This window comes from Mesoplodon mirus (genome assembly GCF_964341445.2).
Source record: "Mesoplodon mirus genome assembly, chromosome: 18".
NCBI classification, from domain to species: Eukaryota; Metazoa; Chordata; class Mammalia; order Artiodactyla; family Ziphiidae; genus Mesoplodon; species Mesoplodon mirus.
The window spans coordinates 46,622,179-46,646,422 of NC_138994.1; the positions used below are offsets into that span (position 1 = coordinate 46,622,179).

A 24,244-nucleotide genomic window follows, 5' to 3' on the forward strand; every position below is an offset into this window, starting at 1 on the left:
GTCCAAGCAGCAGTGTGACACCTTTGTCCCACCCCCCTGGCAAAGACACATTTGCTGCGCAGATTTCATCGGCTACTGGCTCAGGGTCCCTCTCCAAAGGGTCCCCAACGAAGAATGGCAGACATTGCCGGCTCCCCGGTCCGTCTTGGGAAGGGCTCCTTGGGGACAGTGCCCCTGTGCGTTTGTAACCCTCTCAGTCAGCTTAGCTTTCTGAGCCAGAGGCAGACTGTCTGAACAAGGCACAGACGGGGAGGCAGACAGGACTGTAAGGGAGAGGGGAGTAGAATTTGACAGGGAAAAATAAACAGTCAGGAAGCATCCCTCGGAAATCTGGGAGAGGGACCACCTCGGAAAACGGAAAACGCGGGTGTGAGGCTCACCTCACGCAGCTTCTCCTGGGCCTCAGCCAGGGCCTCTTGCTTCTCCTGAAGCTGGGCCAGCGCAGTGTTCATGCGGATCCGCTTGGGCTCCACCACCCGGTACAGCCGCCCGTACAGCTGCGGGGAGACAGCAGGCACCCTCTTACCCGCCACCCACTCACCTGCCCGTGATCCTTCCTTCCCACTTGGGTCTTCCATCCCCCCTCCTCCTGGGCCGGCCTCACTGCTCCCCTCCCCACCGGCCACCGCTTACCTCCATGGCGCGAACCCACATGCAGAGGGACTTGGCAGCCAGCGACACGTGGCCGATGATGTCAGGCTGGAAGTCCGGCTGGGCGCAGTAGGCCCCGATCTTCTTCAGGACCTTATCTGAGATATTGTCCTTATCAAAGTTGATCAGTGACTTGATGAAGTTCTGTTCCCCTGTGGGATGAAGGTAGGGGGCCTCAGCCAGAGGGCCCAACCCCCCTCCTCATCCAGGCCACATGCTTCCTGGGCTCAGTTCCCAAGGCCAGCGTATCTGCCCTCATCCCGAGCTCCTTCCGCTGACCTTGCTCCCTTCCCTAGACCCTCGAAGCTCCCAGGGCCTCCACGACCTCTGCAGCCTCAAGTCCCATCACTTACCTTCAACACTCTCAGCCCGACTGCCCCCGACACCACTCTTTCTATATACCCTGCACCTTCTTCTAGGGCAGGGCCACCAAACTACAGCTTACAGGCTACATTCTACCACCAGAACTCAGAGCAGGAAAACTATCACAAGAATAAAACGGAAAGACTCTTGTTATCCCTTTTCTGATTCTTGTGTTTTTGGAGGATGGGCGAGCTAAGACATTCCCGTCCTTGGATTCTGTGATATATTCCTATAATTCCTATAGCTTTATGAAAAAAAATTTTTTTTGCTTAAATTAAGATGGGTCATTTTCTGTTGCTTACAACCAAAGAAACCTGACTGACATTTATGCCTTCTCTTCCTTACTAGGCTCTGTGCTTTGAGGGTTGGTACAATGCATCCTTCATCTCTGTCTCTCTGAGTGCCTGACACCCAGCAGATGATTAGGGAACGCTGGGTGGACTCACGTTAATTACCTTCGGGATCCCTGGCTTACCTAGCTGCTTCTTGGCCTCTGCCCAGGTGGGCTCGTTGCCTCGGAGAATCATAACTGCCTGCAACACCATCTCCACTTGGGCAGGGGGCCGTCCATAAGACTTGATCTCTCCTATATCCTTCTTGTTCAGAGACTCCAGGGCCTGGGAAAAGGGATTAACTTGGGAACAAGAGTCAACTCAGGTGGCAAGACAGCTTCCTTTATGGAGATGGGACCCAGCTGAAGTTCCCCTCTTCTTCCCTACTTCCCCAGGGACTTTGAGAACAAAGAAGGCCGGCCCCACCCGCTTCCCGAGCCCTCCCACCCCGATACCCGCATGGCCTCTTCCAGGGCTGGCAATGCCTCTTCTAGATCCTTCTGGGCATTGTCAGCCAGTGCCTGGCACTTGACTTCCTCAATCGCAATCTTCTCACTATTGGCTGTGACAGCCTACAGATGAAAAGAAAACGAGGGTTTTGACTTCACCTTGAGCAAAAGTGGCGGTGACGGTGTTGGTGCTAAGAGGAAGAGAAAGCTAAAGAAAACATGAGGAGTGCAACTCCCATTCCCTGCCCTGTAACCAGTGGAGACTGGGAAGCCCCTGCCCGGTGGGCGCGGGGAGTAGGGGGCACGGTGGGCAGGGGAAGTGGGCGGGGGCACCTTCTGCTGCTCATCCGCTTCCCGCTTCTGCTGCACGATGATGACCAGGTACTCCTCGCACTGTTTCTGGAACTCAGCCACCTTTTTCTTGGCATCCTCCAGCTCCAAAGACATCACTTCCACCTTTTCCCTAGTTTCATCGATCTTAAACAACCCTGTCCGCAGCTTATTGGCTTGGTCCAGCAGCTCCTGCCGCTTCTCTGCCAGCAAGCTAGAGGACAGAGTAGGATCGGTGCCTCAGGAGCCAGGGCGCCCAGAAAGGAGAGGCCCATTTAGTCTCTTCCTTCCCAGAGCGGCTCTGGTCCCTGTCTTCCTGCCCGTTGCCACCAACACCATCCTAGTCAGATTTTTATCATTTCCTGCCTGGATCATTGCCAACAGCCTCTCAACCAGTCTTCCTGCTTCCAGACTCTCCTGCCTCTGATTTATTCTACACAACGCTGTCAGAATCAGCTTGCCTGCTACTGTTTTTATCACACCATTTCCCTACTTGAGACTCTTCCCCACTGTGCAGCAGACAGGGGGGCTGCAGTGAACCAGAAAACACAAACTTCTCTCAAGGGGGTGGCCATCTCTGGGCTCCAACCTGTTTTTTTTCCATTTGAGAATGAATGTGGGCTCAGTATTGCCACAATTTCTGATGCTTCAAGACAGACTGGAAATCTGGAGTTTTCTAAGGCTCCCCAAGTTTTAAATGTTGGCAACTCACTCAAAAATGAGTTTTAACATTGTACAGCCGAAGAAAAATGTCTATGCAAGATTGTTTTCTGGATTAAGTAAGAATATGCGTGTAAAGAGCTTAACACAGTGACTGGGAAACCCTAACCAGGATGTTAGCCTGTGTACCCAGGGATGTCAAGGACTTTATTTTGTTAACTGGCATATCTATTACAAGCATCTAAACTAGTGCCTGGCACAGAGTAGGTGCTCAAAAATATATTTTAAATGAATGAATTAATGTTGGCTATCCTTATTATTACAAATGGCTTTTTCTTCACCTTTGAAATACTAAATCCAATAAATGAGGTTTTTTTTACCTTACTCTTATATCCTTCAAAGCAAATTATTGTGTTGTGCACATAAAAACTCAGTCAGTACAACTTAATGAATGAATATACAATTCTTGGGAATGGTGGAAAGTCTAGAAGATGTTAAAGGCAGAGAGAAGAGGACCTACATTGTCATATATACCCATAATATAATGTCACAGTTGTATTGTGGTTGGGAAGAGAGACATCATTCTAGAAGATAAGGACAGAGAGGTGTATAAAGTGATCACAGCCAGAGGGCCCCTGAGATGGCCATGTCCCCTGGAAACCCCATCTCTCTGTTTAACTTCCTGGACAGAACCAAGGTCTCTGGCATCTCTGCCATTCCACATCAACATCCCAGTCCTTGAGCGGGTCCCCTTGGCCAGCTCCTGGATATTTTCCCTGATTTCATTTCACCAAGCACCCTCGAAAGACAACAAGCTCCCTGGCCCTCTGTGCCCCCTACTCTTCATCATACTTTTTATATCCAGATACAAGTTCCAGGTAGTTGGTGGGTGTGACGTAGTTGTGCCTTCGAAGTTCCAGCAGCATCTTCTGGGAATACTGAGCCACTGACCAGTGCATGGTGACGAAGATCTGGGCCACCTTCCTATGGATCTGAGGCCAATTCATAGAGGATGTGAGACAGCGCAAGAGTAAAGGCAGACAGAGAACAGGAATGGGCGGGAGGGGCAGGGGGGTGAGGAAAGGTGGGGAGGAGGGCCTCACGTTCTCCTGGGTCCCCAGGTCTGCTCCCACCAGATACTTCTCAGCCACCTCCAGCAGGGCCTCGCGGGGCCACTCTGAGAACCAGTTGATGGTTGTGCAGTTCACCAAGGCTGGGTACTGGCGGATCCAGTTCCTGGCGCAGGTTTCGAGAGACAGTTAAGCCCAATTGCAGACTCAGCCTCCAGGGAGGGGCTTCGTCACAGCTCCACCCACTCCCCAGGAACCTAAAAGCCCCACCCCCATGCCCCTGTATCTCCTTGTCCAGGTTTTGCTCCCCTCAGAGCTGATTCAGTACAGGATTTAGAAACAGGTTCTGCGGTCAGAAAGACCCGATTCTACACCAACTAGGTGTGGATCTTGGGGCAAGTGATGTAATCTTTTGAACGTCATTTTCCTTAGCTCTAAAATGGGAATAACAAAACATACTAACTAGAGTTGTTAGGGGATTCAATGGGGTGACACGTGTAAAATGCATAGCACAGAGCCTGGTACATGGTAAATACGCCATAAACCAAAAAGATCAAAAGATAAACAAAATGGTAACCCAAACTGCCTCTCTGCACAAGTTCTCTGTTGTCCTATTTTCCAATGCCCTTGAAAATCTAGTCATACCAAGAACGGATCAAGTGTGGTGTACACACACAATGGAATATTATTCAGCCCTAAAGAGGAAGGAGATTCTGACACCTGCTACAACATGGATGAACCTTGAGGACGTTATGCTAAGTGAAATAAGCCAGTCACAAAAAGACAAATACTGTATGATTCCACCTCTACGTGGTACCTAGAGTGGTCACTCACAGAAACAGAAAGTAGAAGGGTGGTTGCCACGGCCTGGGGGTGGTGGGGGAAATGGGCAGTTGTCCAGTGGGTATAGAGTTACAGTTTTGCACGATGAGAATGTTCCAGAAATCTGTTGCACAACAGTGTGAATATACTTAACACTGCTGAGCTGTATACTTAAAAACGGTTAGAGACTTCCCTGGTGGTGCAGTGGTTAAGACTCTGTGCTCCCAATGCAGGGGGCCCAGGTTCAATCCCTGGTCAGGGAACTAGATCCTGCTCGCATGCCACAACTAAGAAGGCTGCATGCCGCAACTAAAGATCCCGTGTGCCACAACTAAGACCTGGCAGCCAAGATAAATAAATAAACATTTTTTTTAATTTAAGAACTTCTCTTTAGCAAAAACAAAAAAACCCAAAAAACTTAAAGTAAGTGAAGAGACAAGCCACAAACCTGAAAAAAATATGGCTAAAATGATTAAATTTTACGTGTGTTTTTAACCACAATTTACAAACAAAACAAAAAAACCACCTCCATCTTCTGGAAAAATAAAGAAATCTGATACACCAAAAGGCTCCCATGTAAGCAGCAGGAACTTGCTGAAAGAAACACAGGCTATGGCCAGGAGACGGGCTGTACACGGTTGGAGAGGCCAGCGCTATTCCTGAGTCTCGCTGGCAGAAGGCACAGAGGCCAGAACCGGGGAGGAGGACCCCGCGATGAGTGGGGGCCTCGAGGGAGAAGAAGGCTGTAACAAGAGTCACCTGAAGGGGTCGCCCACGGGGCTGAGGCAGAGGACGATGTGCAGGTTGTTCCGCACACGCTCGGTGAGGTAGGCGAAGAGGCTGTCTGAGGACTCGGGGACCTGCTCGGCGCGGGCCTGCTCTATGATGAGCGTCTGGATCTGTGTGGAAGCCACAGTCAGAGGGCTGAGGTTTCAAGGGCAGAACCCAGGGCAGGAGGAAGGAGGGAGCAGCAGGTGGGGCTGGGCTGACAGGGAGTGGGTTTTAAAGCAGCTCGGCCTGCTAGCGTCCTGCGAGGGAGGATGGCAGAAGAGGAAGCACCACCTAATGGGGGGCTGGAGGGAGGGGGTGCTACAGCAGCATCCTCTGGGATCAGGTGAGAAGGGGTTAGTTAGGAAGGCCGAAGAACCAACTGGTAGTGGGTGTGGAAGGCTCGCACCTCTTCAAATTCATCCACCTTATAGAGATTGGGGACCTCGCCTGAGCTGAGGATGTTGTTAATGTCCTCTAGGAACGATGCGTCAGCAACCTGGGTGTCCACAAAAAGGAAGGACGTGGCCTTGAGCTCTACCCCAGCCTGGCGATACAGACGCTTGATATCTGGGCCAGAGCAGACAGAAAGACTCTTCAGATTCACCATCCTGTCCCTCCTTCCCCTTCTGAGATTCAGGAGCCCTCCCCCAGCTGGCAACACATATGTGACACTGTCCTGTACCCCACCCGGGCCTGGCGCGGCTCCCTACCTGGCTTCCATCCCTCCTCTCACTTGTCATCACAGGAAGTTCAGGTGTCTGATCTTTCACTCCCAGCCCCAAACCCTCTCCCATCTCAGAAACCCAGCGTTACCGTCTCGGAATTCCTGCTTTCGATAATGTTTGGTGACCTCAATCTGGAAGGTGATGTACCCGCAGATGGATGAGGCCAAGCGGGCCAGACTCTGGCGTCCGCTGCCCCCAATGCCCACCAAGAGCATGTTGCCCCGAGGCTGTCCAATGACCCGCACAATCCGTGTGACTGGAGGGTAGGGGGTAGGGGGTGAGGGTAATGAGTTGGTTGAACAACCTCAGGGGACCTCCAGGCCCTAGGCTGGGGACTGGGACGACTAAAACTGCAGTAGAGGAACCAGGCAGCGTGGCAAGAGGTTGGTGACTGAAGCACTGGTAGCAATTCAACTCTCAACCTCCACCACCTCTGTTAAACACCATCATCAAGGAAAACCCCACCCATGGCCACAAGCATATCTGGGGTTAGGGAGGAAGGCAACTTCTGAGACTTGATTTGGGAGCAACCTGGGAAGAGATCCCCATTTCCTTGGAATATCCCATAACTGGGATGCTGGAGAAGGGATGGGAGCAGGAGGTGCTCACTGTGTTCAATGGCCTCTCGGAAGAGCACCAGCTGCATTGGCACGACGGCGGGTGACAGGTTGTACTCATTTAGCGCCGTCTCCATGGCTGTCCTCAGGACCGTCAGATCCGTCAGGTCTTCATACACCTTGGGCTCCCGCAGGAAGTCCCCTGGGTCATGGGAAGAGGGGGGCAGATCTCAAATGCCTGGTCCTCCCCAGGCTTCCCCAAAGGGCCTTACACATCCATGGGACTTGGTGCCCCGCCTCCCTTTCTAACCCATCTCCTAAGAGTCTCCAGCCTAGAGGGGTCACAGCTCCCAGCTCACCAAAGATGGGAGAACGTTTGTTGGGACAAAGGCTATGAAATGTGAGGTCAAAGAAGGAGCCGAGTTTGTCACTTATGATGCCCACGAAGGCTTCCATGTCTGCCGTGTCAACCAGTCGGTCAGAGAAGACTCTGTAGGGAGGGAGCTGGGGTGAGATCTGGGAATGAAGAGGAGCATGGTCTTGGGGAAGGGACAGGCGGGTGGGGGGTGGAGGCTTGGCCTTGGGAAAGCCTGGATCTGGCAGGCACAGCTACCTCACCTGAAACATTCATGGATCCAGAGTCGTGTGATGCTGGACTTGGTATCGTGAACATCCTTGCTGGCTCTCAGCATGCCCTGGAACACCTAGGGCAGGGGCGTGGCTAGTGGGATGGAGGGAGGGAAGAGAGTGCCTCCAGAAGTTTTAGAGAAAGCAGCATTCCCGGATGGGGGTGGTTTGGGGTGTGTGGGATGCTACTGAGCTCCAAGGCTTAGTTTGAGGAGAGGAGAACGCCTCCGAGGAGGGGCAAAAGGTCTGAGAGTTTCACCTTGGAGATGTCTCGAAGGTTGAAGAGGTAGTGGATCTTGGCAGGCGTGGGCAGGAAGCGCTGTACCACAGTGTTGTACACATCCAAGGTGGCCTTGGTCACCACATTCCCAAGGGGCTTCACCTCTTCCTCAAAGTCCTGGAGCTTCTGATTGATCATGGCGCCGAACATCCGGATGATCTGGGGCTCCTAGAAACAGGCTCTCAGACTCAACATTGCAGGCTCGTGACCTTTCAGCCAAGGGGGGGACTAGGGTCAGGGGAGAAAAGCACTTGTCTTGGCGGCAGAATTTAAGGGGGGCACAAAAAACCCTCAGAAATCAAGAGAAATAATGTTTTAGTGTAATATTTAAAAATCGAGATTAATGCATACTGTCCACGATGAACAAATACAAACATTTTAAATAAAGACGGGATCCGTATTGCTGGTTTTTCCTTTTGCCCCAGGCTCTCATGAGGCTCAGCATGGTACTATACTGATCTTGTACTTATTTAAAATTTTGGTGTCTTGTTCATTGTGAATTTTGTGAATTTTGGGCATTAATTTTTTTTTAATGTTGCATGAAAATATTATTTATCTTGATTTCTGAGGGCTTTGGGTGCCCCTGAGTGCCTCCCTCACCTCACCCTAGCCCTGGGCCGCTCCCAGCTCTCTGCTTTGGAGGCTCTACCTTCCTTGCCTGTTTGGTCCCCACTCTCTGCCCACTGGGACTGTTAGGCTTCACATGCCAGAGCCAGGCTACACTTTCACCCTGCAGCTCTCCTAGCTCAGCAGAAGCAAGGCTCCTGCAGAGAGCAGTCTCCCCTCCATGTATCATAGCTCCCTGAATGCAACTCAGCCCTGGGGGTCCTTGGGCCCCTCTGTTATCTGCCCCGTCGTTCTCTGAGCCACAGATGGCTTTGCCTTCTACGGTCCCCTCCCCCAGCCCTCAGGATGCCCTCACCGTAGGGAAGGTCATGTTGATGATGTTGAAGCGACTCTGCAGCCTTGGGGAGATGACGGTCCGTCCACCCCCAGAAGGGCCCATGGCAGCCATCAAGAACATGTCCTAGAGAGCAAAGACCAGATGGGGTGGGGGTGGGGGGGTTGCTGGAGACAGGTGAGAGGACAGGAAGAGAGGGAGCATGGAAATAGGGAGGATGTGAGAGGAGCCATGAGGAAGAGAGGAGATGGAGGGACAAACGGGAAGAGGGAAGACAGGGACAGAAAGAGCAGGAAGAAACACGGAGTAGTAGGGGCAGGGAAAAGTGAGGGGAAGGAAGGGATTTGGGACCTTTTTACAGAATTACTAAAGTAATGTATTTGTTCTTATTTCATCGTTATAATCCATGTTCCCAAATTGGAAAATAGAGGTAAGTTAAAAAAACAACATTTGATTACGTCTTCTAGACTTTCTCTTCTTTTCTATTTTAAATAAATAAATAAATATATATATATATATATATATATATATATATATATATATATATATACACACATGTATCTGTGTATGTATGTGCTTGTTTTTTCTCAGAAATATATGAATATATTATTAGGTGAGTTTTGGACCCCGAGGGCCAGACATATGAGTGCCCCAGATATCAGGCTGGAATGGCTGCCCATTGATTTGGGAAAAAGAAACAAGACTTTCAGAATCCCATGGGAGGAAAGCCAGGACTGAAGGGAGACGCCTGGATTCTGGGTGGGGAGCGGAGGTGGTTACTGAGACAGTGGGAGGTGGAGAGGCCTGGAGATGGGGTTATGGGCAGCTCTGGTTGGCATCAGCGTTGCCATGGGAGCGAGGTATAAGAGGCCTGGGAAAGGAGTGGAAGTTGGAGGACAGGCTCCCTTGGTCACGAAGCATAGGACAGACAGTGAGGAGGGTTACTAACAGGAATTGATAACCTAGGAGCCAGATGTCTGGGTCCTGAGAAAGGCAGGACACTCCTGTGTGGGGAGGAACAGAGGCTTACAGGATTCTATCCTGGGGTCCCAGAGGAGCGGGGACTGAACCCATCATGGGCAGGAACGGAGGCCTGAAGAACAAATTCTCGGGAGGCTTACTCGAATGTACTTGATGGTCTGCTTCGTTCGATCATACCAGAAGCCATAGTCAATCCAGAGGCGAATCAGCTCCAGTGGGGGCTGGGACCCAAACGTGTCCTTAGCTGGCATATTTAGGTCATCCATGAAGGTGATCATGCTTTTGCCTCCAAATGGCACATAGACACCCTTGGTTCGCTTCTCCACCCTGCTCTCAATGATGCTCTGCACATTATTGGATGTGGTCTGGTGAAAAAGGCACAGAATGAATGCTTGGGTCCCCCAGGAGAAATACGGGGTTAAAGAGGAGTGTCGACCAGGCACTTGGATCCCAAGGGGGAGCAGAGGCAGGGAAAGAGCAGGGAGCTGGCAGCCTGGCCCTGGGTCCTGCACACACCTGCGCAGACATGTTGACAGTGAGCACTGACCACTGGCTGGAGGGCAAGGACTGCAGGACACTCTGAGCGATGGACGTCTTTCCAGTCCCCACGGGACCCACCAGCAGGACAGGGTTATGGTTGGCCACCAAGGTGCTCACCAGGTAGTTGTAGCGGACAGTGTCAACAGTGGGCACCATGATCTTGTAGAAGGGGAAGCTGGTGGGGAAAGGGACTGTGTCTCAAGATCGTGGCCCGCTCCTTTCTAACTCCCGCTTCCTTCTGCCCGCCAGTGTTTATCTTCCTCCGGCATCACCACTCTCTAATCACCAAGCCTGCCTCCTGCAGGGTCTGAGGATCAGGCATTCTCCTGAAGGACCCTGTCCCATTTCCTCTAGATCCCGCTTCCTGCACTGGAAAGTCATCTCTACCTTGGGATCCACCCTCTCTTCCTACAGCTCACTTTTGCACCCCTCTTCTGCTCTCTCACCACATCTCCCCCCACCGCAGCCCCAAGCCTGACCTATCCCCCAGGCCCGGCTCTCACTTTGGAGGGTAGCGCCAACTCTTAGGGAGCTTCTCCTCAAATGATGTCCAACTCCGCATCTTGGGGTCCACAAAATACTCGTACACTGTGTCCTGAGGAGGGAACGTGTGGAGGGAGCCTTCCTTTAGCTTTTCCCTGCCCAGAAAAAGCGCTCACAGACCACTGGGCAGAAGAAAGAGAGCTGGGTGGCAGGCTGAGGCTCAAGAAGAGCCTAAGGATCAGGGATGCAGAAAAATAGGGCAGCTGGCTTTGAGGGCCCTGACCTTGTTGGGGAAAGTGCCCTCAATCTCTCGGAGGTAACTGTCGATCTTCTTGCGGCTCTCCTCATCCACGGAGGCACACACAGACCAGATCATGCTGAACATAAATGTCAGCTCTACCATGGAGACAAAGTTCTCACCATCAGCTGGGTTCACCTGGGTGGAAAAAGAGAAACGGAAATACCGTAAATCTATAAGAGGTGGAGGCGTCTAATTTTGGCAGCTCATCACAAAGGCTTAGAGTATCCCTCCCTTTCTGGTTCTGTTCGGAAAACCATATGGCTGTAGATAAACCTAAATCAAAACATTTAAATAAACCTACTAAGTTACAGCAATGCAGTGGGAAATGGTGTTGAGACTCCATTGTCTACCATATTGAATCCAGAATCTTTAGTCTGTCCTTCCAGCTCAACACACATCTCACCATCCTCTTCTCGGGGTCTCTGCTGCAGCGAAGAGGAGTTGTAACACTGCCAACACCATCCACCCATCACCCACCCTGCCCAGCGGGGACTGACTCTTGTGTCTCTGTGTTTTTGCAAAAGCCATTCCCTTTACCTAGCTAGACTGCCCTCCTCTCTTTGTTTTGTTCATCAGCGTTCTTCCCCCTACCCAGTCCTCCTCAGCAGCTGGGTGCCATTGACACTATATTACTCTCCTTTTCCCCTATGTCATTTTGCAACTTAACCTACATAGTTTTAATTTATATTAACCATACCAGGAATGACACATACTGTTATAGATCTTAATTGTTATATAACTTTATATTAATAGTTGAGTGATCTGGCAATGTCCTTAAAAACAATATGAACCATTTCTAGGCAGTGATTTAATCTCAACAGAAAAATACTCAATTTTGGTCCTTACTCCATAATTCTACACCAAACAAAAATTTTCTTAAATATCAGTTCATCTGAAAATTTCTAAAACCCCTCATCAGATTAGGTGGGGAGCTCCTCCCAGCAGAAACAGTATCCCAGGGTCTTCCCTGGCGGTCCAGTGGTTAAGACTTCACCTTCCAATGCAGGGGGTGTGGGTTCAATCCCTGGTTGGGGAGCTAAGATCCCACATGCCTTGCAGCCAAAAAAACAAAACATAAAACAGAAGCAATATTGTAACAAATTCAGTAAAGACTTTAAAAATGGTTCATATCCAAAAAAAAAAAACCCTTAAAAAACAAACAAAAAAGAAACAGTATCCCAAGGCCTCACAGATTCCAAGACTTAATATTTAATTTTTGAAAGGATGGAGAAATGAGGAACCAAATGAACTATCCTCAGCTCCCAAATATGGGCAGGAAATTACAGTGAGACCCATTGTGTACTATATCTGATTTAGAGTCCTTAGTTTGGCCTCCCAGTGTGCATGCACATGCGAGCGCGTGAGCACACACACGCGCATGCAAACGCACACACGCATGCACACACACACACACACACACACCGCTCGCTGCCTCCACAGTTGGTGAGGCCTCCCCTTGGAGTCTCTGCTCCACTCAAGCCTCATGTTCCAGTTGTGTCTCAGACACACCGTTTCCCTGAAGTTGTCCCGGGAGGTCGAGAGCCCTTCCTGCCCTGGTCCCCCCTCACCCCGTTCTCCGGTGTGGCCAGGGCTGAGTACAGCTTGCAGAGGGAGATGATGCCGCTGTATTCCGGGAGGGGCACCAGCTCGTGGCAGTTGTTCTTCTTAAAGGTCAGCATCTTGTTGATGAACTTTTCGAACATGCGCTGAAGAGGCTCTGCCTCTACCTGGAGTTGAATAAGCAGGGGCTCTGAATTATTCTTGTGTCCCCCACCAGGCCCCACTGGTTCCTTTCCTCTCCTCCATTCCCTTCATACCTTTGGCCTCTTCTCCAGCCATGACTGAACATAGGGCTTCCAGCCCAGGTCAGCGTAGTCAGTGTACACCATCCCACAGCGAGACACGGTGGCGGGGGAGGCCATTGTCAAGTTTTCCACTTCGAACAGGAGAGACACCTATGGATATACTTGGTCAGAACCTTGCCTTTCCCTCAGTAATAAAAACACCCAGAAATCTGATGCCCCAAGGTGTCTCTACTGAGTACCACATGTGGCGGGATGAATAAAGACCTAAGCTTTACAAATGATTGGTTCGTTAAAAGAAATCAGGGTTTATTCAAGGTCATCCTTATGAAAAATCACTCTCTTGCTCACATTGTTTGAGCGGGTGGGAAAGGGTGGGCTTTACAAAAGCCCACGAATTGTAACTCTGGGCGCACAACGGAAGGTCATCCCTCATATGTCAGTGGCAATGAGGCTGCCTCAGTCCACACAGTGCGTCCTAGTACACCGTTTTTTCTATACAGTTGTCCTCAGCGTCTGTGGTAAGACAGGCATTTCTTCTTTAGCCACAGGTTGCCCTGAATCCAGGCATCCTCCTCCTGGGCGTCCCTATAGAACTTCCCCTTCTTGTTGGATGCCCCTGCTCTTCCCCTTAGCCCTGCCCCAGGCCCTCCAGTTTCCACTCCCGAACCTGCTCAGGCATCGCGATGCGCTCTCCGTTGATAAGGGTCAGCACTTTGTTATCGTCCATGACAGAGTTCATGCTCTCAATCCACAGTGTGTCCACAGGGCCATCGAAAAGGATCCACTTCTCATCCGGCTTCTCGTCTTGGTCGGAGGTAGATGATAAGGAAACCAGAGCTTTGTTACCCAGCCCTCCCTCCACACTCATCTCCCTGGAGACTCAAGCTGTTGCTTCCTGGTGATCTCCACATTCCCCAAGCATTTTTTCCCCCAAAATGAGCTTTCTATCCCCAGACTGCCCACCCCCGCAGGAGATTTAGGCATCTGCTCTCCCTGCCCCAAGATCCTTTGGGTACCTGCACAAGCCGTCCGCATGACACTGGACAGGACGCCGTCTGTCCATTCATTAGTGTTGAGGTCATATTCCCCATACAGCTCTCCTAGGGACAGTGCCTTAGGGTTCAAAGGGAACTCCTAAAAATGACACAGGAAAGGGGTTTTAAGCTGCCGGCTGACACAAATCCCAAGATGTCCCTTTATTTCCAGGTATTTGTATTTGGCCCCTGTCTCTCTCATCCCTCCCAGGCCGCCCTCCTGGTCTGCACCACCTCCTCCCAGACACCTACGCACCCCTGCCCCCAGCCCCACTGTCTTCCTGCTACTCAAGTCTCCTCCAGTGGCCCCACTGTCCCAGGTCCGTACTCTGACAATGTTGAAGTTGGGCTCTCCGGCGCGGCACAGGGAGGACAAGGAGGACTGAAGAATTCTCCACAAGGCAGTCTTGCCGCTGCCTGTGCAGCCCACGATCATGGTGGAGTGGCGGGAGTTCTTGGTTTCATACAGCTGGATAACCTTGGTGAGCGTGAACGGGATGGTCTGCAGGCCCATATCCCGAATCTCCTGCTCAATGGTCTCCCGCAGCTGAGAGAAGGGAAAATACAGGAAGCAGAAGAAAAAGGGTGCAGCTTGTAAAGGACTTTCAAAAGCTCACGGATACCCAGAAGGATAATGTGCAAACCATTAAAAATTGCACCAGGGCCCTTTGCACCCTGGCAGTTGTTTGTTCCTTGGGAGGCTGGCCAATTGCAGAGTTAAGAGATTGGGCTCTGGAGTCAGTCAGCCTGGGTCCCCAGCTTTCAGCTATGTGAACCTGAGCAAGTTAACTTCTTTGAGCCTCAGTTTCCTACTCTGTTAAATGGGAGTAATGATGGTACTTCCCGCGTAGGGCTGTTGTATTAGATAAGATAGTCAATGTAAAACACAATGTCTGACACGCAGCTCTACACATCTTTTCTAATATCATTCAACAAATATTTATTAAGCCTCTACAGTATGTGCCAAGCAGTGTGCTGGGTGCTAAGAACAAATTAGTGTTCATCCTATCGCAGAGCCCACAGTCTGGTGGGGGAGCCAGACATTAAACAAATCATCACCTAAGTTAAAAAGACGAAAACTCAAATTCAAAAAGATACATGCACCCCAATGTTCATAGCAGCACTATTTACAATAGCCAAGACATGGAAGCAACCTAAATGCTCGTCAACAGATGAATGGATAAAGAAGATGTGGTATATTTATACAATGAAATATTACTCAGCCATAAAAAAGAATGAAATAATACCATTTGCAGCAACATGGATGAATCTAGAGATTATCATCTTAAGTAAGTCAGACAAAGACAAATATCACATGGTATTACTTACATGTGGAATCTAAAAAAATGATACAAATGAACTAATTTACAAAACAGAAATAGACTCATAGACATTGAAAACAAACTCATGGTTACCAAAGGGGGAAAGGCGTGGATAAATTAGGAGTTTGAGATGAACAGATACAAATTATTATATATAAAATAAACAAGGGCCTACTATATAGCACAGGGAACTATATATAATATCTTATAATAACCTATAATAGAAAAGAATGTGAAAAAAAATATATATATATAAAACTAAGTCACTTTAGGGCTTCCCTGGTGGCGCAGTGGTTGAGAGTCCACCTGCTGATGCAGGGGACATGGGTTCACGCCCTGGTCTGGGAAGATCCCGCATGCCGCGGAGCGGCTAGGCCTGTGAGCCACGGCCACTGAGCCTGCACGTCTGGAGCCTGTGCTCCGCAACTGGAGAGGCCACAACAGTGAGAGGCCCGCGTACCAAAAAAAAAAAAAAAAGAAAAGAAAAACTAAGTCACTTTGCTGTACACCTGAAACTAACACAACATTGTAAATCAACTATACTCCATTAAAAATTTTAAAAACAAAAATGAAAAATAAAGAAATGCTTATAGAACCATGACCCATGTGGGTCCCAGAAGAGTGTGACATTTTTAAATACACAGCCAATGCAACCAAGAAAGTTCAAACAAATGCAAGATCTTACTTGTATCTCTCAAACACCACTAAGAGGCCTCACCCCTACTACTTCCCTCCATTGTCTGAGAATTAGTTGTATTAGCATGTTTGGGTGTATTTGTGTGTGTGTGCGTGTTTAGCATCATGCCAAAAGTTTAAAATGTCACATTTTCTATTTACTCAGTTTAAAATATCCTGTAGGGGCTTCCCTGGTGACGCAGTGGTTGAGAGTCCGCCTGCCGATGCAGGGGACACGGGTTCGTGCCCTGGTCCAGGAGGATCCCACATGCCGCGGAGTGGCTGGGCCCGTGAGCCATGGCCGCTGAGCCTGCGCATCCGGAGCCTGTGCTCCGCAACGGGAGAGGCCACAACAGTGAGAGGCCCGCATACCGCAAAAAAAAAAGAAAAAAATTCCTGTAATTTCTTCTTTGACCCATGAGTTATTTAGAATTGTATTGCCTAATTTCCATACATTTGGAATAATTATATTTTGTTACCAATTTCTAGTTTAATTTTACTGTGGTCAGAGATCATCCTCTGTATAATTTTCAATCATTTGAAGTTTATGAGACCGCTACTTAATAATCCAGTGCACAGTCAATTTTGGTAAACGCTCCATGCGTACTTGAGAAGAATATGTGTCTGCAATTGTATGCATATAATGTTCTACATGTGTCAGGTCAAATCTGTTAAAAGCATTCAAATCTGTATCTTTAAAAAAAATATTTATTTACTTATTCATTTTATTTTTGGCCATGTCGGGTCTTAGTTGTGGCATGCGGGAACTTTCCCTGTGGGGCACAGTCTCTTTGTTGCAGTGCTCGGGCTTCTCTCTAGTTGTGGCACGTGGGCTCAGTAGTCGTGGCTCGCGGGCTTAGTGGCATGTGGGATCTTAGTTCCCTGACCAGGGATCAAACCCATGTCCCCTGCATTGGAAGGCAGATTCTTAACCACTGGACCACCAGGGAAGTCCCTCAAATCCGTATCTTTATGGATTTTTTTTCTTTTTTTTGGCCACACCACACAACTTGTGGGATCTTAGTTCCTGAACCAGGATTGAACCTGGGCCATGGCAGTGAAAGCACTGAGTCCTAACCACTGGACTGCCAGGGAACTCCCTTTATGGATTTTTTTATCCGCTTATTTTATCAATTTCTTAGAGAAGCATGTCAAGATTTCCCACTAGGGTTGTGGATTTATCTGTTTCTACTTTTAGTTCTGTCGATTTTGTTTTATGCATTTTCTAGCTCTATTGTTAAGTGCATACAAATTTAGAATGCCATATCTTTCTGAGCATTGGCCCTTTTATCATTATGAAATGTGCCCCTTTATCTTTAATATTCTTCTTGCCATAAAGTCTACTTTGTCTGATATCAGTAGAGTTAACATTGTGATCAGAAAATGTGTTCTGAATAAATTCCTTTGAAATTTTTGAGGCAGATTTATGACCTTTACATGGTCAAGTAACCTAAATATTCTATGTATGCTTGAAAAAAATGGTTATTCTTCAGTTATTGAATGCAATTGCTGTCAATGTCTTGATTAACTCAAGATTGATTGTGTTGTTCAAATCTTCTTTAACAAAACTGATTTTTAGTCTGCTTGGCCTATCAGTTACTGAGAGATGTGAAGAGTGCCACTACGATTGTAGATTTGTCTGTTTCTCTTTGAAATTCTGAAAAATTTTGTTCTATTTATTTTGAGGCCATATTATTAGATGCATGCAAATTTAGAATTGTTGTATCTTCCTGGTGAATTGAACTTTTTATTATTATGAAGAGACTCTATTTCTGGTAATTCATTTTGCCTTAAGATCTATGTTGTCTGATATTGCTACCCCAGCTTCCTTTTGATTAGTGTCTACCTGATGTATTTTTCTAGTCTTTGACTCTCCACCCTTTGTCTTTACGTTTTACATGTGTCTCTTGTAAACAGTATTAAATATTAGTATAACAATGTATACTATTCAATACATGATTATTTTTCCTTTCCTGCACAACTTTTTGGTTTTCCCTAGGGGCTAATAGTTGCTCTGGTTTTTTGTTTGCTTAGTTTTTAATATACTGATCTTTAACTCAACTCCAAACTCTGCCAGTTGACTAAATCTCTCAAAACTTTTACTCTCATCAGGTATCGATTTCCTCTTCTTAAAGAAGTCTGGGGACTTCCCTGGTGGTCCAGTGGTGCAGAGTCCACCTTACAATGCAGGGGACGTGGGTTCAATCCCTGGTCAGGGAACTAAAATCCTACATGCCACGGGGCAACTAAGCCCACATGCCAGAACTACTGAGCTCGCGTGCCTCAACTAGAGAGACTGCGTTCTCAGGCTCTCTTCTCTCTCAGTCGAGAGAAATCCAGCTTTCTCATTCACTTGCCTCCCTGCTTTTACTCCCCCTCCTCATCCCAGGATTCTTTCTTTCTTGCCAGTTTAGCAATACATTTTAAAAGATGTATTTTTATATTTTTATATTTTTATCCAGCATTTTAGTGGTTTCAACTGAAAGAATCATTCAGGGTCTCTAAACTACCATACTGCCAGAGAAGAAAATTCCTACACTTTCTAAAATGCTCCTTCCCTGGCCTCTTCCTCCCTGGCCTCTTCCATCCCACTCCTCTCATATATCAAAGAGCTCCCAGCAGTCCCTCCTCAAAACTCCCTGAATGAGAAGAGAGGTAGAGACAGGTAGAAAGTAGAAAGGCCAGGGGATCAGCAGTCTCAGTGAAGTCAAGGAACTGACGAGTAGAAGTACTTGAGCTGGTGAGTCAGGGAGTAGGGAGTTGAGGTGAGAAAGTAGAATGTTTGAATAGGCCTGTATGGTTTTATAGATAAGGAAGCCCAAAGAGAGGCCAACTGTGTTGCTCAAAGTCACAGCCAGTGAATGGACAGCTAATGAAGGGCAGAACAAGGCCTGGAGGCCAGGTGTCCTGTTTCCAGACCCACATTCACACATGAGGTCAGGGAGAGTCTTGAGGAACAAATACCTGGCCGTAGTCAATGACTGGCAGCTCGATGCTGGGGAATAGATCTTGCACGATGGCATTGAAGAGTGGCACGTCCACTGAAGTTAGCTTGGAGATGTTCATGTCTCTCATCGAAAGCAGCAGAACCTGAATGGGAAAAGACAGAGACTCAGGCTCGCGGAGCCAGGGCCGAGGTACTCATTAGGCCCTTCCTCTCCAACTGGGTGAGAGGCAGGAGCTAAGAGCAGTGGATACATCCGAGCTAGTCTTTAGCGATAGGACAGGTGGAACGCAGGCAACACCTGAGAGGAGGGGCAGGAGGGTGGGAAACCTAAGCTAGCGAAAGTAAGGATCTCAAAAACTTCAGTGAAGGCACATAGGACCAGTGACAATGGACGTTAAGGTCCAACGGTCGTGTCCTCAATCTACCTCTTCATCAGACAGATCCGGCCGCAGGCGGCGCTTCTTGCCAGCACAGTGCAGGAGGGAGGTGAGGGCACGTAGGCCAAAGTCATAATGGTCCTGTCTGGAGAGCTGCTGCACGGCCAGCGAGTAAAGTGTGTACACCTTCTTGGCCAGAATCTGGAGAACAAAATAGAGGAGGAAACAATCCATCTCCCCACCAATCCCTCTGCTTCATCTAGGGACAGTTACAGATCCAAGAAGCTAGGTCCCGGGACTTGGAGCAGCTGGGAAGTGCTCTATGGACCATCCTAATGAGAAGATCCTGTGAATCGTGCCATCAAGGACTAGTGACGCCATAGAGGGGAGACCTCCCTCCATATCCTACTGACAGCCATGTAAGTTCCTTGTAGGATAAACTGATTAGGAGGCCTCCAGGGGGTTCTTCGGTCCAGAGAATAATCACGGAAGGGAAATAAAGTATTGGAGACGAGATTATCAGAATACCTTGCAGTTGCCAAATCCTTCCCCAAAGAGAATGATTTCTGCAATGAGGGTAGAATCGGGCACCACCATGGCAACTGGACGGAACATGGATTTAAGATTATCAGGAAGCTCTGTGCGACCAGCATAGCCTGGAAAACAGTGTCATTTATTCAGAATCCATACTGCTTCCCAAAGACCTACTTCCCAATCAGTCCCATTTTCCCCATCCCCAGCTCTATCCCTAACTCTCTCCCCAGCTCCAACTCTGAGACCTCTTCCTTTCTCATCTCAGCCCTGGCTCTTCCCACACCACTTTGCTCTTCTTTCCTACCCTGGTCCTTTCCTTAACCTTCTGCATGGCCCTGATTCAAACTCAAATCACAGAGCTGTCAAGTTCCCATCTCTCCAAGTCCCATGTATTAATTCACGTTAGTGCTAATAGAAATCGCACCTGTTTATCTGATTCTTTCAGTACTGAAACCCTTTCCTGTTTTCTCCTAGTTCCTTCCCCCAGAGCTGTTCCCAGGCAACAGTAATGAGAGACCCTAGGCCCTGCACTTTGGGGGAGATTCTCCCATTCGGCGAAAGGGATGGCAGACATACCAGAACTCTGGGAGCTAGTCCAACAAAAGAAGATGGCTAAGCACTTTAAAAGACTAGGGCTACATATATGCCCACAAGCTGTTATTAATCCCTTTAGGGAGAATAGTAAGATTGCCACCCCTTCTCCCAGAAACGTGTATGTTTATCCTTTTCTCACACTTTATGGTCTTTAGCCACATTTCACTTGGCTAAAAACACTGGCAGGGGGTGGGGGGATGCACAGTTATTTGCCCTGAACCCTCAGTTCTCCCCCCAGGAGCCTCATCCACTCCCAGGTCCTTACCAGGGTTCATGGTGATGAAGATCCCACAGGACCACACCAGATTTATTTCAAAGCCTTCAAAATAGAAGCGGGTGAGGCCGGCAGCCAGGGCTGAGAGGATGGACAGGATCTGCTGGGCCACCACGGATAGCACTTCCACGTTGATGCGGTTAAACTCATCAAAGCAGCCCCAGGCGCCCATCTGTGGGTGGGGGGGGAGTCGCTGGGAGCAAGAAAGTTACCCCCAGACTGGGAGAAACTAAAAATTGTGACTAACATATTCTCCCTGAAATGTTTGGATAGGAGCAGCAGCCTCTAAAATGAGTGTGTGTGTGTGTGTGTGTGTGTGTGTGTGTGTGTGTGTGTGTGTGTGTGTGGTGGAGTGGGCCCCACAGCACTGTTGTGGTTTCTGGCCAGAACTTTCCATCAGACAGGAAGGATCTAGGGGAATGCCTGAGAGGTGTGGGTGGGAAAGTGACCAGGGTAGGAAACTTGTGGGTGTTGAGCGACTCCAGTGTGCATGAGTTATTGAATCCTTACATAATCTTGTGATTTTGCAAATAAGCAAAGTGCAGCTCAGGGAGGCGCAGGGACTTCCCCAGTTGTAAGACCTAACTGAGGCAATGCAGTGTCGTCAGCTACAAATCACTGAAACAGATCTGGGTTTCAGCTGATTTTCTGGAACTAAAAGATATTGAAGGGGCCTCCTGGCCAGGCTGGCAGGATGCTAACCTGGGCCAGGCCTGAGTACATCCGGCCCATGGACTTATAGTCCAGGCCCTCAGAGCAGTTGACCACGATGACATATATGCCGAGGGCCTTGCCCAGGTCCTTGACGGTCTCGGTCTTCCCTGTGCCTGTGGGACCTTTGGGGGATCCACCTCGATGCAGGTGCAGGGCCGTGGTCAGTGTCATGTAACATCTGGGGATGGAGGACAGGACTCAAGCCGGACTCCTGGAAGCCTTAGCTCGGCATTCGCTGCCCCTACCCCAAGCCCCTTGTTTGCCTCCCCACGGCAGACCTGTCTGTCAGCGGGGTGATGACAAGCCGGCCAGAGTTACCCAAGTACTCATAACCATACTGGAACTGTGTGTTGGTCTGGCGGATCACACAGTCGTTGAGATCCTAGGGAAACAGGGCAGAGTAAGAGAGGGGCGGGCTTGGAGGAAGACAGAGAGCTGCAGCGATGGCTGACAGGAGGACTGGAAGCGGCAGGGGGGTTGAAGGGAGAAGACTGGGGGCTCCGTTTAGAGTTAGAAGGAGGGATGGGCTTACGGCCAAGATGGAAACTGGGGGTCACGCTGCACGTGTCCAGCCCAAACTATTGCAGCAGCTGCTTGGAGTCTTTCTGAGTCCCGATCAAGTGACACCCAGAGTGGGCACTCCCTGGAAAAGTGCCACTTGCCACTCCTTACTTGGCAGATTCGAGAGAGAGTTACGAGCTGGATTAGGGTGCTGTGATAGACTAAGGGTTGGTTTGGGATACTACTGTATTTAGAGAACATGAATTTAGTTAAAGCATTAGGATCGGGTTTAGGGTACGGGAGTGGAAAGCTGGCCCTTCGGCACCTTCTCCCAGTAGAAGCGCAGTTGGCTGAGCCAGTCGAAGGAGCTGATATCCATGAGGCCACTCTTATAAAGCTTCTCCAACACGTCCCGGCCGTGGACTTCTATCGTCACCAGAGCCACAATTTTAAGGCGCATGATCTTGGTCAGGTTCCCCCTGATGGCTTCCGAGTACTTATTCAGTATTGACACCTGCGGAACGAGGTGCCAGAGAAGAAGGTGGCCCGAGCAATGCCACCAAACCCTAATCACGCCTCGTCCCAGCATCATTCCGCATCCAGCTGCAATGCTGACCCCACCCTCACTGCAGCTCCTGGCCCCCAACATCAGCACAGGGAGACGTACTTCTGACCCACCCAACCTCTTCTTGCTGGACGCCTCCCATAACGCACCCTCGTTCGGACCCTTTCCCGCCAGCTCATCGCTAATTCTGACCCAATGTATTGCCCCCTTCCTCCAGCTCTAACTCCAGGCCTCTCCCGTCCTGGCAGGGCTCCCCACCTGCTTCTTCTTCATGACCTTGAGGATTTTCTTGTCTCCCCGCTCCTTAGCTGTCAGCAGGCACTTGGTGACATCAGCCGTCCACTGGATCTGACTGGCAGTGATCACCACCTGGGGCACATGTAGAGGCTCTATTCCAAAACCCTGTCCCTGGCCACACACACAGCCCGGCTCCCAAAACCCAGCTTCTTCCGGGACCAGCTGCTACTCCTCTCACTACGCCTAAACTGCTCTGAAGGATGGGCACGTGCCCAAGTCAGGAGCTAAGGGTCCACGGTGCAGGCTTCCGGGGCCACAGCCCAGAACAGGGAGCAGGAAACCTGCCTTTTGTGCGACTCAAGATTCTGTCCTTAGGGACTTCCCTGGTGGTCCAGCTCTGCGCTCCCAATGCAGGGGGCCTGGGTTCGATCCCTGGTCAGGAAACTAGATCCCACATGCAGCAACTAAGACCCGATGCAGCCAAATAAATAAATAAATAAATATTTAAAAGAAAAAAAGAAGAAGATCCTGTCTTTACATTGGCTGCTTCCTTTCGGCTCGGTCCTCCTTGTTCCCTCATTTCCATTGACCCCAGCTCACCTGGCCAGCCCACTCCTTCACCCACTTGTCCCTCTTGTTAAGAAACTTCTTGAGGGCCAGGCGGCAGTTCCGGAGAAGGTCCCGGAGGGTCACCCTCATGGTCCGCTCCACATCGCCAAGCCAGGACTGGGGGGAGGTGAGAACAGGGTGGCTCACCCTCAGGGCCAGAATCAGGAGTCCCCAGAGTGAAGGTGCTTTGGAAACAGGACTCTGGGGCTTTGGGGCCCAAGAGAAGAGCAGGAGCTGGGAAGCGGCCGGCCTGCGTCCCTGAGGGAAATGGAGGCTAGGGGACAGACTGTGCGACTTTCAGGTGCAGGGTAGAGGTTAAGAGTTTTAGGAATGCCAGGTGGGAGGGCAAAAAGTGACAAATATCCCCTCACAGAGATGCCCTCTCCTCACAGAGCCAAGCAAACTTAGAAGAGTCAGCTTGCTTCTTAGGCCCTCGTTGCAGCTCACCTCCACAGGCCCTTCCAGAAGTACCGAGTGGAGGAAGTCGACATACTCGCCGTCGCCCGAGAACATTCCCACCGCTTCCCATTTGCTGCTGGGTCCCCCGACCTGCAGAAACAGGAAGCTCTTGAGCCCTTGGAGGGTAATGTCTGCTCCTCCCCCCTCCCCTCTGTATTACCAATTCTAGAAAGTTCTGTCCCAGATACCCAGAATCATTATATCCCCCTCCTGCTGGGAGGGCACGGTCCCCTCCGAGGCCTTGAACACCTTGACGTCACCATCCCTCCCCTGTCCTCCTTCGCATCATGGCCACCTCTACTGACCTTCTGCATTCTCAGCAATTTGATGTTGTCAAAGCATTTTGTGAGGTGTGGCTGCACAGCCTCTGGGTTGCGGGACTGGCCCAGAATCTCCAGGAGGTCATCATTGGACAAGAAGTAGAAGCGGGGGAAAATATGGCGCTTGGTCTCTAAATACATATCCAGAGACTTCTGGATGTCTTCCAGGATTGTGTTCATTTCTATCAATGTGTCCAGGAGGCCTGGAGAAGAGAACAGTGAATGATATTTGGTGGCCCTTTTACCATTGCCCTGAGTAGATCTGGAGCCTCCAACTATATCCACTTTGCCAGCTCTTATTTATTTATTATTTTTTTTGCGGTACGCGGGCCTCTCACTGCTGTGGCCTCTCCCACTGCGGAGCACAGGCTCTGGACGTGCAGGCCCAGCAGCCATGGCTCAAGGGTCCAGCCGCTCTGCGGCATGTGGGACCC

General features: G+C 49.6%; 1 protein-coding gene across 1 annotated transcript in view; it reads right to left on the reverse strand.

Moving 5' to 3' along the window:
- The window catches only part of DNAH2 (dynein axonemal heavy chain 2), an 87,953-nt gene that overhangs the window by 22,284 nt on the left and 41,425 nt on the right, over positions 1–24,244 (reverse strand). Inside the window, exons 30-64 of the mRNA XM_082605294.1 lie at positions 23,796–24,013; positions 23,479–23,580; positions 23,023–23,148; positions 22,444–22,554; positions 21,946–22,134; positions 21,398–21,501; positions 21,108–21,297; positions 20,397–20,577; positions 19,532–19,659; positions 19,052–19,204; positions 18,644–18,769; positions 14,011–14,229; positions 13,665–13,782; positions 13,316–13,452; positions 12,661–12,798; positions 12,412–12,570; positions 10,826–10,978; positions 10,563–10,654; positions 10,036–10,234; positions 9,660–9,884; positions 8,560–8,664; positions 7,617–7,805; positions 7,349–7,434; positions 7,090–7,220; positions 6,783–6,932; positions 6,262–6,429; positions 5,855–6,015; positions 5,437–5,576; positions 3,889–4,021; positions 3,638–3,777; positions 2,129–2,339; positions 1,802–1,918; positions 1,490–1,631; positions 634–803; positions 381–497 (exon numbers count right to left, since the gene is read on the reverse strand). Of these exons, the coding sequence (XP_082461420.1) occupies positions 381–497; positions 634–803; positions 1,490–1,631; positions 1,802–1,918; positions 2,129–2,339; positions 3,638–3,777; positions 3,889–4,021; positions 5,437–5,576; positions 5,855–6,015; positions 6,262–6,429; positions 6,783–6,932; positions 7,090–7,220; positions 7,349–7,434; positions 7,617–7,805; positions 8,560–8,664; positions 9,660–9,884; positions 10,036–10,234; positions 10,563–10,654; positions 10,826–10,978; positions 12,412–12,570; positions 12,661–12,798; positions 13,316–13,452; positions 13,665–13,782; positions 14,011–14,229; positions 18,644–18,769; positions 19,052–19,204; positions 19,532–19,659; positions 20,397–20,577; positions 21,108–21,297; positions 21,398–21,501; positions 21,946–22,134; positions 22,444–22,554; positions 23,023–23,148; positions 23,479–23,580; positions 23,796–24,013 (5,228 nt within the window). The remainder of the gene's footprint in view (positions 1–380; positions 498–633; positions 804–1,489; positions 1,632–1,801; positions 1,919–2,128; positions 2,340–3,637; positions 3,778–3,888; positions 4,022–5,436; positions 5,577–5,854; positions 6,016–6,261; positions 6,430–6,782; positions 6,933–7,089; positions 7,221–7,348; positions 7,435–7,616; positions 7,806–8,559; positions 8,665–9,659; positions 9,885–10,035; positions 10,235–10,562; positions 10,655–10,825; positions 10,979–12,411; positions 12,571–12,660; positions 12,799–13,315; positions 13,453–13,664; positions 13,783–14,010; positions 14,230–18,643; positions 18,770–19,051; positions 19,205–19,531; positions 19,660–20,396; positions 20,578–21,107; positions 21,298–21,397; positions 21,502–21,945; positions 22,135–22,443; positions 22,555–23,022; positions 23,149–23,478; positions 23,581–23,795; positions 24,014–24,244) is intronic.